This window comes from Somniosus microcephalus, chromosome 11 (assembly GCF_052327205.1).
Source record: "Somniosus microcephalus isolate GS21.2 chromosome 11, FLI_Smic_1.0, whole genome shotgun sequence".
NCBI lineage: Eukaryota > Metazoa > Chordata > Chondrichthyes > Squaliformes > Somniosidae > Somniosus > Somniosus microcephalus.
The window spans coordinates 106,186,040-106,200,027 of NC_140997.1; the positions used below are offsets into that span (position 1 = coordinate 106,186,040).

Sequence of the window (13,988 nt, forward strand, 5' to 3'; positions counted from 1 at the left end):
GTAAGAGAGTTCTTTAAGGGTTATTTCTCTTTAAATCATTTGGAGTGGTGCAAATTGTTAGTGGCAATTGCCAGTAGTTTCTTGCCAGTAGTTTCTTAATAAGATTACTTAAGCAGTTTAAGTAAAGGGGAAAAGTTAAATATTTGGGCGTCTGTTGGTTTAAGAAGAGTAAAACAAGGTAACACTGCAGTAGGAGTTAATTGGCAGGCAGTAAAAAACAGTTCTCTAAACAATTGACCAGGGGTGACTTATTTGGCTACAAACAAACAGTATAAAAAGACCAGTGTTAGTGCAAGCAGCATGGAGTGCTAGCAGCAGAGAGTGCCTTTTGAGAGTTTGGGTAAGAGAGAGTTAGGGTAAGTGGGGTGTGAGGTGCTGTTTTTGTTTTGTTTTTCCTGCTAGTCTCAGGATTAGCAGACATCGCAGAGGCAGAGCAGCGAGGCGAGGCCCAGTCAAGGCAGCCGGGAGCAGCAGCGGGTGTTGAGTTGGAGCAGCGAGGCGAGGCAGCCTAAACAGGCTCCACAGGCAACATTCCAAAGGGAGGTCAGAATTCAAAAGTGACATCACAGCCAAGCTGGTAGGTGATTGGCTGGTTGGTGAGTACTTTTCCTTCCCTTTTAAACCCTTATAAGTTGGTAAGTTCAATTAAATAGAGGTGTGATATTCATCATCTTGAATCGGGGCAGAGGGTATTTAAAAATAATAATAATTTTAATTAATTACATAGAATGGCAGAGCAGGTGATGTGTTACTGCTGCAATATGTGGGAGCTGGTGGACACCATTGATGCTCACGGTGATCACATTTGCAGTTAGTGTTGGCTGCTCGAGGAACTCCGGCTCCGTGTTGATGAGCTGGAGTCTGAGCTTCAAACACTGCGACACATCAGGGAGGGGGAGAGTTACCTGGACTCTGTATTCCAGGAAGTAGTCACATCAATTAGATTAACTAATTCAGATGTATTCCATGGTCAGGGACAGGAGGGCGTGACTATGAGTGAGGCAGGTATGAGGATCCAGGAGGTAGTGTTGGAGGAGCCGCAGCCCTTGCTCTTGTCCAACAGGTTCAAGGCTCTTACTCCCTGTGAGGACAGGAACGGGGACTGCAGGGAGGATGAGCAACCTGGCCACAGCACCATGGAATGAGGGGCCATTCAAGTCGGGGGAGTAAAAAGAAATGTTGTAGTGGTAGGGGATAGTATCATTAGGGGGATAGATAGGGTTCTTTGCAGCCGAGAGCAAGAGTCCCGAAGGCTGTGTTGCCTGCCCGGTGCCAGGGTTAAGGACATCTCCTCTGGGCTAGAGAGAAACTTGGAGTGGGAGGGGGAGGATCCAGTTGTCGTGGTCCATGTTGGTACCAACAACATAGATAGGACAAGGAAAGAGGTTCTGCTGAGGGAGTATGAGCAGCTAGGGGCCAAATTAAAAAGCAGAACTACAAGGGTAATAATCTCTGGATTACTACCTGAGCCACGAGCAAATTTGGCTAGGGTAAATAAAATCAGAGAGTTAAATGCGTGGCTCAAAGACTGGTGTGGGGGAAATGGGTTTTGCTTCTTGGGACACTGGCACCAGTACTGGGATGGGAGAGAGCTGTTCTGTTGGGATGGACTTCACTTGGCCAGTGCTGGGACTAGAATCCTGGCGAATCGAATAACTAGGGCTGTAGAGAGGGCTTTAAACTATTTAGTGGGGGGGAGGTTTCAAGAGAGCAAAAAATAAAAATGTCAGCGGAGAAGGCAATAGAGCAAGGTAGCAGTGGGGGAATTAAAAACCAGAGTGTGTCAGGAAGGGACAGAATGTATAAAGATAAAGGTAGAGTAGTAAATGGGGGAAAAGCAGGAATAAATTGTCACAAAACATATTTAAAAGTTCTTTATCTGAATGCACGCAGCATTCGTAACAAAATAGATGAGTTGACAGTACAAATAACTACACATGAGTATGATCTGGTGGCCATTACAGAAACATGGCTGCAAGGTGACCATGACTGGGAACTAAACATCCAGGGGTATTTGACAATTAGGAAGGACAGACAGGAAAGAAAGGGAGGTGGGGTGGCTATGTTAATAAAGGATGGAATTACTGCAATAGTGAGAAATGATATTGGGTCAAAGGATCAGGATAATGAAACAGTTTGGGTGGAGATAAGGAATAATAAGGGGAAAAAGTCACTAGTGGGTGTAGTCTATAGGCCTCCTAACAGTTGCAACTCTGTTGGTCGGAGTATTAATCAGGAAATAGTTGGAGCTTGTAATAAGGGAACAGCTATAATAATGGGGGATTTTAACTTTCATATTGACTGGACAAATCAAATTGGGCAGGGCAGCCTTGAGGAAGAGTTCATAGAGTGCATTAGGGACGGGTTCCTTGAGCAGTATGTAACTGAACCAACCAGGGGGCAGGCAATCTTAGATCTGGTCCTGTGTAATGAGACAGGATTAATAAAAAAATGTCCTAGTAATGGATCCCCTTGGAATGAGCATGGTTGAATTCCAAATTCAGTTGGAGGGTAAGAGTTGGATCTCAAACCAGCGTACTAAGCTTAAATAAAGGAGACTATGAAGGTATGAGAGCAGAGTTGACTAAAGTGGACTGGGAAAATAGATTAAAGTGTAAGACGGTACATGAGCAGTGGTGTACATTCAAGGAGATATTTCACAACTTTCAAGAAAAATATATTCCAGTGAGGAAAAAGGGGCGTAAAAGAAAAGACAGCCATCCGTGGCTAAGTAAAGTAATAAAGGATAGTATCCGACTGAAAACAAGGGCATATAAAGTAGCCAAATCTAGTGGGAGGATAGAAGATTGGGAAGCATTTAAAAGCCAGCAAAAATAACTAAAAGATTAATTAAGAAAGGGAAGATAGATTATGAAAGTAAGCTAACAAAAAATATAAAAACAGATAGCAAGAGTTTCTACAGTTATATAAAAAGAAAAAGGGTGGCTAAAGTGAATGTTGGTCCCTTGGAGGACGAGACCGGGAAATTAGTGGTGGGAAACATGGCAGTCTTTACAGTAGAGGACACTAAAAATATCCCAACACTGGACAAACAGGGGGCTATAAAGGGGGAGGAGCTAAACACGATTAAAATCACTAAGGAGGTGGTACTCAGTAAGATAATGGGACTAAAGGTGGATAAATCCCCTGGACATGATGGCTTACATCCTAGGGTCTTGAGAGAAGTAGCGGTAGTGATTGTGGATGCATTGGTGGTAATTTTCCAAAACTCCCTGGATTCAGGAAAGGTCCCAGCAGATTGGAAAACTGCTAATGTAATGCCTTTATTTAAAAAGGGAGGCAGACAAAAGGCTGGAAACTATAGACCAGTTAGCCTAACAGCTGTGGTTGGTAAAATGTTGGAGTCCATTATTAAGGAAGCAGTAACAGGACATTTGGATAAGCATAATTTAATCGGACAGAGTCAGCATGGTTTTACGAAGGGGAAGTCATGTTTGACAAATTTGCTCGAATTCTTTGAGGATGTAACAAACAGGGTGGATAAAGGGGAACCAGTGGATGTGGTGTATTTGGACTTCCAAAAGGCATTTGACAAGGTGCCACACAAAAGATTACTGCACAAGATAAAAAATCATGGGATTGGGGGCAATATACTGGCATGGGTGGAAGATTGGCTATCTAACAGAAAACAGAGAGTTGGGATAAATGGTTCATTCTCGGGTTGGCAATCAGTAACTAGTGGTGTTCCGCAGGGGTCAGTGCTGGGACCCCAACTCTTTACAATCTATATTAACGATTTGGAGGAAGGGACCGAGTGCAACGTATCCAAGTTTGCCGACGATACAAAGATGGGAGGGAAAGCAGTGAGTGAGGAGGACATAAAAAACCTGCAAATGGACATAGACAGGCTAAGTGAGTGGGCAAAAATTTAGCAGATGGAATATAATGTTGGAAAGTGTGAGGTTATGCACTTTGGCGGAAAAAATCAAAGAGCAAGTTATCTAAATGGAGAGAAACTGCAAAGTGCTACAGTAGAAAGGGACCTGGGTGTCCTGGTGCATGAAACACAGAAGGTTAGTATGCAGGTACAGCAGGTGATCAGGAAGGCCAATGGAATCTTGGCTTTTATTGCAAGGGGGATGGAGTATAAAAGCAGGGAAGTCTTGCTGCAGTTATACAGGGTACTGGTGAGGCCACACCCGGAATACTGCGTACAGTTTTGGTTTCCATATTTAAGAAAAGATATACTTGCTCTCGAGGCAGTTCAGAGAACGTTCACTCGGTTGATTCCGGAGATGAGGGGGTTGACTTTTGAGGAAAGGTTGAGTAGGTTGGGCCTCTACTCATTGGAATTCAGAAGAATGAGAGGCGATCTTATTGAAACATATAAAATTGTGAGGGGGATTTATTGGGTGGATGCGGTGAGGATGTTTCCACTGATGGGTGAGACTAGAACTAGGGGGCATAATCTTAGAATAAGGGGCTGCCCTTTCAAAACTGAGATGAGGAGAAACTTCTTCACTAAATCTATGGAATTTGCTACCTCATAGCTGTGGAAGCTGCGACATTAAATAAATTTAAAACATAGACAGTTTCCTAGCTGATAAGGGAATAAGGGGTTACGGGGAGAGGGCAGGGAAGTGGACGTGTGTCTAAGTTCGGATCAGCTATGATCCTATTGAATGGCGGAGCAGGACCGAGGGGCCGTATGACCTACTCCAGTTCCTACTTCTTATGTTCTTATGTTCTTTATGTAATATATTAGCATGGATAGAGGATTGGCTAACTAACCGAAAACAGAGAGTCGGGATAAATGGGTCATTTTCAGGTTGGCAAACTGTAACTAGTTGGGTGCCACAGGGATCAGTGCTGGGGTTTCAACTATTTACAATCTATATTAATTACTTGGATGAAGGGACCGAGTGTACTGTTGCCAAATTTGCTGACGATACAAAGATAGGTAGGAAATCAAGTTGTGAAGAGCTCGATTTTAATGGAGGAAGCAGGATGGAGTCGGGTTGCCTGGTGGGTGGGTTTCGGACCTGCTGCCGGTTTCAGCCACTCCTGATGTCCCATTTTGGTTTAATTGGACCAATTAGTCCCGTCATTTGCGCTACCTGCTGCAATGATTGGGAGCGGGTCTGTTGGTCTGCAGTGATGAGGTCATTGCTGCACTTGCTTTTAAGGGCTCCATATAGCCTCAGCCTCTCATTTCTAGTTACTACTGCATCTTGAATGGGCCAAGGTGACCATGACTGACTGCTGCCAATGACAAAGCTGCTCCCCGATTCACTTAGGACTCCCTGCAAGCTCTTGTGCAGGGAGTAAGAGGACGCAGGGAGATTCTGTTCCCTCCCGATGGCTGGAGGAAACCTCCTCAGCAGACAAAGGAAGCCTGGCTGGAGATTGCTGAGGAGGTAAGAGCAAGGTCACTATGTGCATGCACCTGGCTGCAGTGCCGAAAATGCTTCAATGATCTTTTGCGAACATCAAAAGTGAGTATCACATCACACCTTCAATCTGCTTCCCTTCTCTTATCACCAGCACTCTGCAATGTCAGTCTGCCACTCCACATCCCACCTTACCCTTACTTCCCTTGCACCCTTACCTCTCTATCTCTGTAGAGAATCACTTCACCATCCTACGATGCAGCCCTCACACTTGTTCTCACTGTTTTGCAATAACAACAACTAACAACGCACAGGGAGGCAGGTTCCTCTTGCCACCTCACTCCATCTTGGTCTCCCTCTAAGCTTCTAGGTTTTAGATTCTTCATACTGACTCCATCATTCTCGCTGAAACTCCATTTGTGTCTCTCATTGCAGGAAAAGATAGCCTACAATAAGAGGGAGAGATGAAAGAGGAGGAGGCACACCATCCCTGGCCACATTTACAAATGCTGAGGAGGCTGCTCACAACATCGTGGGAGGTGGCAAGGAGCTGGAAGTAGGGGATGGAGAGACAGGCGCAGTTGAGGAAGCTGGTGACAGAATGCATTTTCATCCCTCGCATTTACAATTCATGGCTGAGTGCAATGGCATATGATGCTCATAGAGATTGACTTCTGATCATCTGCACAAAAGGATGTGTCTGCTACCTGAAAATCTGATGTCTAACTCATGCCTTTGCTCTCCCACAGGACCATCGAGAGCCCCCCTCCCTACTGTCTAGGAGGAAGAGCCAGACAACTCCTCAGAGGAACCTGGAGCCTCTGAGGGAGCAGCATCACCAGGAATCAGCGCACCCAGCACCAGCGCAGAAACGCACACCTCGGTGGGTCCTTCGTGACATAGAGTAGTGTTGTCACCTCGTTTATCACAGCTCACAAGTGAGCATCAGCAGATGGTGGAGACAGCGACAGCAGTGGAGAGCCCTCGTCAGAGGTCGCAGGACTCTCCTAGCTCTGCTCAGCTGCATGCAGACGCTGTGCCTCTGGGGCCATCCAGAACGAAAGTGGTGCTGGAACATGGCCTGATGTGCAGCAAGGTGCTCTCCAGCCACTTGCTATAGCATTGAAGTGCGGCTGACCCCCGAGAAGGGTGTTGGTGGCAGCCAGCAAGGAAGTGTGGACTCCTCTCCAAGCGCTCACATGACCATGCCACTGTGGAGCCCTCAGTCAGAGCCCCTGGGTTTTCACCCAACTGAGATGGCCGTCTCAGCCCCTGTACAGCCGCATGAAGAGCAGACTGTGGAGGAGCCCTCCCAGGCTCAAACCCAGAGGATGCCCGCCAAAGGTGTCTAAGCAGGTGCAGCATCAACATGAGCAAGGTGCCTCTACATCTGCTGAAGCCACAGGGGTAACACCACGTAGAAGTATGTGTAAGAGGAAGTTAAAACACAAATAGACACAAGGGTAGTCACTTGGGTGTTTTATTGTGCTGTAAAGTATCGAGTGTCCTCCTTTTGTGATGTCATTAAACAAAAGTGATGGCAAGCAGTTGAGGTTCTCGTCTATGTGTTGTGGGAAATGGAAGTTGTACAGTAAGGGCTCAGGGCTAATTCCATTTATAATGATGGTGGTGAGAGTAATCGGAAAGCACGGTTTATTGGACGGATGATGTATGGCGTGTTAAGCAGCTCGTCCTGACATTCATCTCCATCTGCCAGCCACCTGTGGTTGAAGCGTAAGCTTACGCGAATCTGGCATGGATGATTGCATCCCTTGCCTGACGGCCAGCAATGCAGTCACGTGCTGCTGCATTGGCCACATCTGGACCCACAAGACGTGGCTCCTCATCCTCCTCCTTGTCCACCTCCTCTTCTTCCGAAGAGTGTGCGCGCTGAGCCACTTGGTCATCCGGCAGCACTAAGCCATGCTGCTGTGCGATGTTGAGCAGGGCACAGCAGACCACGATGATTCTGGACACCATGGCTGGTGCATACTGCAGGACTCCACCAGATCTGTCCAGGCATCGGAATCGCATTTTGAACAAGCCGATGGTTTGCTCTATGATGCTTCTGGTGGAAATGTGGCTCACATTGTACCACTCCTCAGCCTCGTTTGATGGCCTCCTCATCAGTGTCATGAGCCAATTTTTCAGGGGATAGCCCTTGTCGCCAAGTAGCCATCTGGAAAGTTAGGTTGGCGGATGGAAGAGCTGAGGCACAGTAGACTGCCACAGGATGAAGGAGTCATGGCAACTGCCAGGGGACTTTGTGTAAACATGCATTATGATCTTCCTGTGGTTACACACCAGCTTGACATTCAGGGAGTAGAATCCCTTGCGGTTAAGAAATACAGCTGGGTTGTGCTAGGGGGCCCTAATGGCTACATGTGTGCAGTCTATGACGCCCTGTACCAATGGCAAGCCTGCCATATTTGCAAAGCCAACCACATGTGCAGTCACACTTGGGCCATCCGAGGAGAAGTGGATGTAATTGTGCGACTTTGCAAAGAGGGCATCGGTGACCTGCGTGCTGCAGGTGTGTGTGGCCGACTGGGAGATGCTGCTGATATCTGCAGCTGATCCCTGGAAGGAGCCCGAAGCAAAGAAGTTTATTGCAGTGGTGACTTTGACAGCCACTGATAAGGAGTGTCCACACGCTCCTCTGGGCTCCAGGTGTTGGTGCAGCATTGCGCAGATGTCAACGACAACGTCTCTTGAAAGTCGCAGCCTCCTTTGGCATTTCTGTTCAATCATGTTGAGAAAGCTCATGCTCTGTGTTCTGGACCGATGGACATTATGTGACATTCTGGACATTTTTACATGCAATAGCACCCTCTGGTGGCGGTTATTGTGTTAACAGTTTGTATGCTGGAAAGGTCATCTGATCTTTCTTCCTGTGTGAGGTCATTTGACCTTTGTACCTTTCTTCCTGTGAGGGGTCATTTGACCTTCTTACCTTTCTTCCTGTTGACCCCAGGAAGCAGTTTTGCCAGGAAGAACCTGACTTGAGTAATGGAGAATTGCTTTGAGAGGTTCCATTACAATCCAGTGTAATCTGACTTCATATGTTAGGCCAAGCGCAATACCTGTGAGTATCTTTAGTTCTTAGCATAATAGCAACGTTGTCAGAGTAATATTTTGATAATACTGTTTATAAAAGGTTAATATTTAATAGTTACAGAAGTTAGTTCAAATGTTAGTTAGTTATACAATTAGTCCATTCTACTGTTGTAAATATGTTTATATCTTGTGTAATATCGAATGTGTAGTACTCAGTTTATGTACAAAACATACTTTGTCTTTGTTTACAGTTTCACAAATTTGTTCAAGTAAAAGCTTCAAAACAGCAACCGCTTCAGGAAGAATTATTTTGAATGAGTGTTTAACTTGCTGGATAGCTAGATAGGAGCACGTCTAGCGCAGCCAGTACAGTGAAAAGATATCAGTGAAAAGATAGCAATACTGCTAGCTGTGAAGAGCGGGGCAGGAGGAGCCCAGAGTAAGCCTTAACCTCGTAGAGCACATCTACCTCACATCAACATGTCAGAAGATAATAACGAAAATGCTTTGCAGCAAGTAGAAGACCCTAAACAGGCAGACGAAACTGTAGAACGTGACAATCGGTCTATAAGCACCGGTTACTACAGGTCGCAAGTTGGCTCACGGTCATCGGGTGGTTCTAGAGTAAGCATAGCCCTCGCCAAAGCACGGGCTAAACTAGTAGCAGCTCAAGCCAGAGCTGCGCATACAGACAGTGAAATAGAAATAAAAGTAAGTCAGGCCCGTCTCCAAGCTGAACTCCAAGCTGAACCCCAAGCAGAACAGGCCCGACTCCAAGCTGAATCCCAAGCGGAACAGGCCCGACACCAAGTGGAACGCCAGGCTGAACAGGCCCGTCTCCAAGCCACATTAGAGGCTCTGCAGCAACAAAAAGAGATAGATGCTACATTAGCCGAGACACAAGTTGCCAACCAAGGTCAAAGCAGACGGCGTGCCTCAAACCGCAGAGTCTCCGCCAGCAGAACGGAAGACACGGTGCAAAGGAATAGGATGCCGAATAGAGAAAGTCAGAGGCAAATCCCCTCTCGGTTCCTTGAGACCCCCAAAAGAGCCCCCAGCCAAGGCAACCCTGGCCAAGGTCCCAGCACCTACGACCTCGCCAAATACCTAGCACGCACCCAGCTGGTGACTACAGGGTTAACCAAGTTCGATGAGAGGCGAAAGAATTATCGGGCTTGGAAGTCCTGCTTCCACGATGCCACATCGGGCTTAGACCTGTCGGCAGGAGAAGAGCGCGGCCTCCTTATCAAAGAATCCAAAGCCAGGAACGACCCCAGCTTCAACTTCTTCTCCTCCCACCCAGCACTTGCCAGAAGAGACAAGTTCGACAGACATGGAAAGACACCAATATCTGTCCACAGAATGCAAGTGTCCTCAACTGAGCACACAAAGATTCAGAAGAAACCTGAGGATATGAGCAAACAATGCCCTATCCACAGCATGCCCCATCCTTTAAAGAAGTGCAGAGGCTTCAGGGAGATGTCCCTGGAAGATCGGAAACAATATCTTAAAGAGAACTCTATATGTTTCAGGTGCTGCTCGTCCACGAGCCATCTCGCCAAGAACTGCAAGGTGGATGCAAAATGCACTGAATGTGAAAGTGATCGGCACGTTTCAGCACTACACCCAGGCCCAGCTCCTTGGAAGTCAGAAACGCCTCCTCCCGCATCAGAGCACGGCGGGGAGAGAGAGGGAGCTGCTGGTACGGAGATTACATCCAGGTGCACCGAGGTGTGTGGAGAAGGAGTGAGCGCAAGAGCATGCTCCAAGATATGCCTCGTTAATGTGTACCCTGTAGGATGTCGTCAGGAATCTGAAAAGATGTATGCCATACTAGATGAACAAAGCAATCGTTCTCTAGCAAGATCCGAGTTCTTCAACATCTTCAAGATCAAAGGAAGTCCGTCGCCTTACACGCTGAAGACGTGTGCTGGACTTTCAGAGACAGCCAGCAGGAGGGCCTGCGGTTACGTTGTTGAGTCAGTCGGCGGGAAGATTAGTCTCCCCCTTCCTACACTCATCGAATGTAATCAAGTCCCCGACAACCGTTCTGAGATTCCCACTCCGAATGCAGCTCGTCATCACCGTCATCTGAGACGCATTGCAGACGAGATCCCACCTCTTGACCCAGATGCAAGCATACTTCTGTTGTTGGGAAGAGACATCCTGAGGGTACATAAGATAAGGGAGCAGATCAACGGTCCACATGACGCCCCTTTCGCCCAAAGGCTAGACCTCGGCTGTGTCGTTGTTGGAGATGTGTGCCTCAAGGGCGCTCACAAGCCATCTCAGGTGAGCACACTCAAGACTTCCATCTTGGAGAATGGTCGTACAAGCTACCTTACCCCATGCAGTAGTCAGATCCGAGTGACAGAGAAGTTCAGTCATACGGCTCAGCCTCAGAAAACCCCAGCGCTGATCTCCGCAGACAGCACACAGATGATGCTCACTGGAGAGAACCTGGGTCAGTCAGTCTTCTGTCGCACCACCAACGACCACAAACTTGCTCCATTGATCGACGACATGAGGTTCCTCCAGATTATGGACAATGAGGTCTCTCGTGACAGCTCTAACAGCTGGGTTGCACCCTTACCCTTCCGGAACCCCAGACGACGGCTGCCAGACAACAGGGGTTATGTCTATAATCGTCCTAACTCACTCAGTCGCACACTAGAGAAGAAGCCAGAGATGAAAGCACACTTCCTAGAATTTGTCAAGAAAATGCTTGTCAACGATCATGCAGAGGTAGCTCCTCCACTCCAGGAAGGCCAAGAGTGTTGGTACCTCCCTTCCTTCGGAGTCTATCACCCCAAAAAGCTGGAACAGATCCGCGTGGTGTTTGACTCCAGTGCACCATATCAGGGCGTCTCTCTCAACGACGTACTCCTCACAGGGCCTGATCTTAACAACAGCCTCTTGGGAGTGCTCATGAGATTCAGGAAAGAGCCCGTCGCCATCACTGCCGATATCCAGCACATGTTTCATTGCTTCGTGGTGAGAGAAGACCACAGAGACTTCCTCTGCTTCCTGTGGTATCGGGACAATGACCCTAATAGAGACATTGTGGACTACAGAATGCATGTCTATGTCTTTGGGAATAGCCCATCCCCTGCTGTCGCCATATACGGACTAAGGAGGGCTGCCAAGGAAGAAGACGACGACTTTGGCAGTGATGTGAGAGGGTTCATCGAACGAGAGTTCTACGTCGACGACGCACTGAAGTCATTCCCGACCGAAGCAGAGGCCATCAGTACCCTCGGACGAGCCCAGGAACTACTTGCACTATCCAACCTCAGGCTGCATAAGATAGCCTCTAACAGACCAGCAGTGATGGAGGCATTCCCCCCTGAAGATCGTGCTAAGGACGTCAAGGACCTAGACCTCTTCACTGATGACCTCCCCCTACAGCGTAGCCTAGGGGTGTTGTGGAACATAGCAACAGACACGTTCACATTCCAAGTCCTAGACGCCAAGAAACCCTTCACACGTAGAGGAGTGCTCTCTACAGTCAACAGCCTATACGATCCTCTCGGCTTCTTAGCCCCTGTCACCATACAAGGCAGGCTGCTCCTCAGGGAACTCTCCACATGCGCTGAAGAGTGGGGTTCACCTCTCCCTGAAGAGATGGAAGCAGAGTGGGACAGATGGAGGGACTCACTCCAAGACTTACAGGAGATCCGAATACCTCGCTGCTATTCGTCTTTCTCTCCCTTAAATGCCCAATTCAAAGAGCTTTGTGTCTTTGCAGACGCATCCGCTAAGGCCATTGCAAGTGTGGCTTATCTGAAGGTCACCGCTCAAGAAGGACAAAACAAAATCGGCTTCGTCTTTGATAGAGGCAAGTTGGCACCCCAGCCAGACCTCACCATACCCAGATTGGAACCGTGCGTAGCAGAACGCAACCTACCCCCTCACAGCAGTCTACGGAAGCTGCATCCTATCATCGACACCAACGGACCGTCTCCGAGGTGGTTCTTCTTTTGTCGCCAGAGGACTCCAGTGACAAGTAGAGTTCGGACTATGTGGAGTCGTTAATGACCCCAGACGGGGAGTGTTCTGGACCGATGGACATTATGTGACATTCTGGACATTTTTACATGCAATAGCACCCTCTGGTGGCAGTTATTGTGTTAACAGTTTGTATGCTGGAAAGGTCATCTGATCTTTCTTCCTGTGTGAGGTCATTTGACGACCTTACCTTTCTTCCTGTTGACCCCAGGAAGCAGTTTTGCCAGGAAGAACCTGACTTGAGTAATGGAGAATTTGCTTTGAGAGGTTCCATTACAATCCAGTGTAATCTGACTTCATATGTTAGGCCAAGCGCAATATCTGTGAGTATCTTTAGTTCTTAGCATAATAGCAATGTTGTCAGAGTAATATTTTGATAATACTATGTTTATAAAAGGTTAATATTTAATAGTTACAGAAGTTAGTTCAAATGTTAGTTAGTTATACAATTAGTCCATTCTACTGTTGTAAATATGTTTATATCTTGTGTAATATCGAATGTGTAGTACTCAGTTTATGTACAAAACATACTTTGTCTTTGTTTACAGTTTCACAAATTTGTTCAAGTAAAAGCTTCAAAACAGCAACCGCTTCAGGAAGAATTATTTTGAATGAGTGTTTAACTTGCTGGATAGCTAGATAGGAGTACGCCAGTACACTCTGCCTATGAACCCTGTGTTGGGGGTATCTCCTGCGGCGACGTGCAGCCCTGCACTGAGGCCCTCTGCCCTGTGCAGCATCATAATAAGAATGAAACCAGGCAGACCGCCCGGCATTGACCTTGGCACCGGCTATGGACATGGCAACGGCACACCCAGCCCAGTCGACCCTGCAAAGTGCTCCTTGCCAAATTTTGGCACAAGTCCCCAGATGTTGGAGAGCTGTCCCACAGACTAGTCAAGCAACAGCCTCACCTAGTCATACTCACAGAATCATACCTTTCAGCCAATGTCCCAAACTCCTCCATCACCATCCCTGGGTATGTCCTGTCCCACCAGCACTCTGGACCCCATGAAGTCTCACGGCTTCAGGTCAAGCATGGGCAAGTAAACCTCCTGCTGATTACCACCTACCGCCCTCCCTCAGCTGATGAATCAGTACTCCTCCATGTTGAACACCAACTGGAAGAAGCACTGAGAGTAGCAAGGGCACAGAATGTACTCTGGGTGGGAGACTTGAATGTCCATCACCAAGAGTGACTCGGTAGCACCACTACTGACCGAGCTGGCCGAGTCCTGAAGGACATAACTGCCAGTCTGGGCCTGCGACAGGTGGTGAGAGAACCAACACGAGGGAAAACCTACTTGACCTTGTCCTCACCAATCTACCTATCACAGATGCATTTGTCCATGACAGTATTGGTAGCAGTGACCACCACAAAGTCATTGTGGAGACGAAGTTCCATCTTCACACTGAGGACACCCTCCATCGTGTTGTGTGCCACTACCACTGTGCTAGATGGGACAGATTCAGAACAGATCTAGCAGCTCAAAACTGGGCATCCATGAAGCGCTGTGGGCCATCTGCAGCAGCAGAATTGTATCCCACCACAATCTGTAACCTCATGGCCTG

At 47.6% G+C, this 13,988-nt stretch overlaps 1 protein-coding gene across 1 annotated transcript; it reads left to right on the forward strand.

The window, feature by feature from the left end:
- The first annotated feature begins 1,313 nt into the window (after positions 1-1,313).
- LOC147110816 (uncharacterized) lies at positions 1,314-13,061 on the forward strand. Its single transcript, XM_086001178.1, has 2 exons — positions 1,314-8,436; positions 8,660-13,061. The coding sequence occupies exon 2, from the start codon at positions 8,889-8,891 to the stop codon at positions 12,441-12,443; it is 3,555 nt and encodes a 1,184-aa protein (XP_085857304.1). The 5' UTR covers positions 1,314-8,436; positions 8,660-8,888; the 3' UTR covers positions 12,444-13,061.
- Positions 13,062-13,988: the final 927 nt, after the last annotated feature.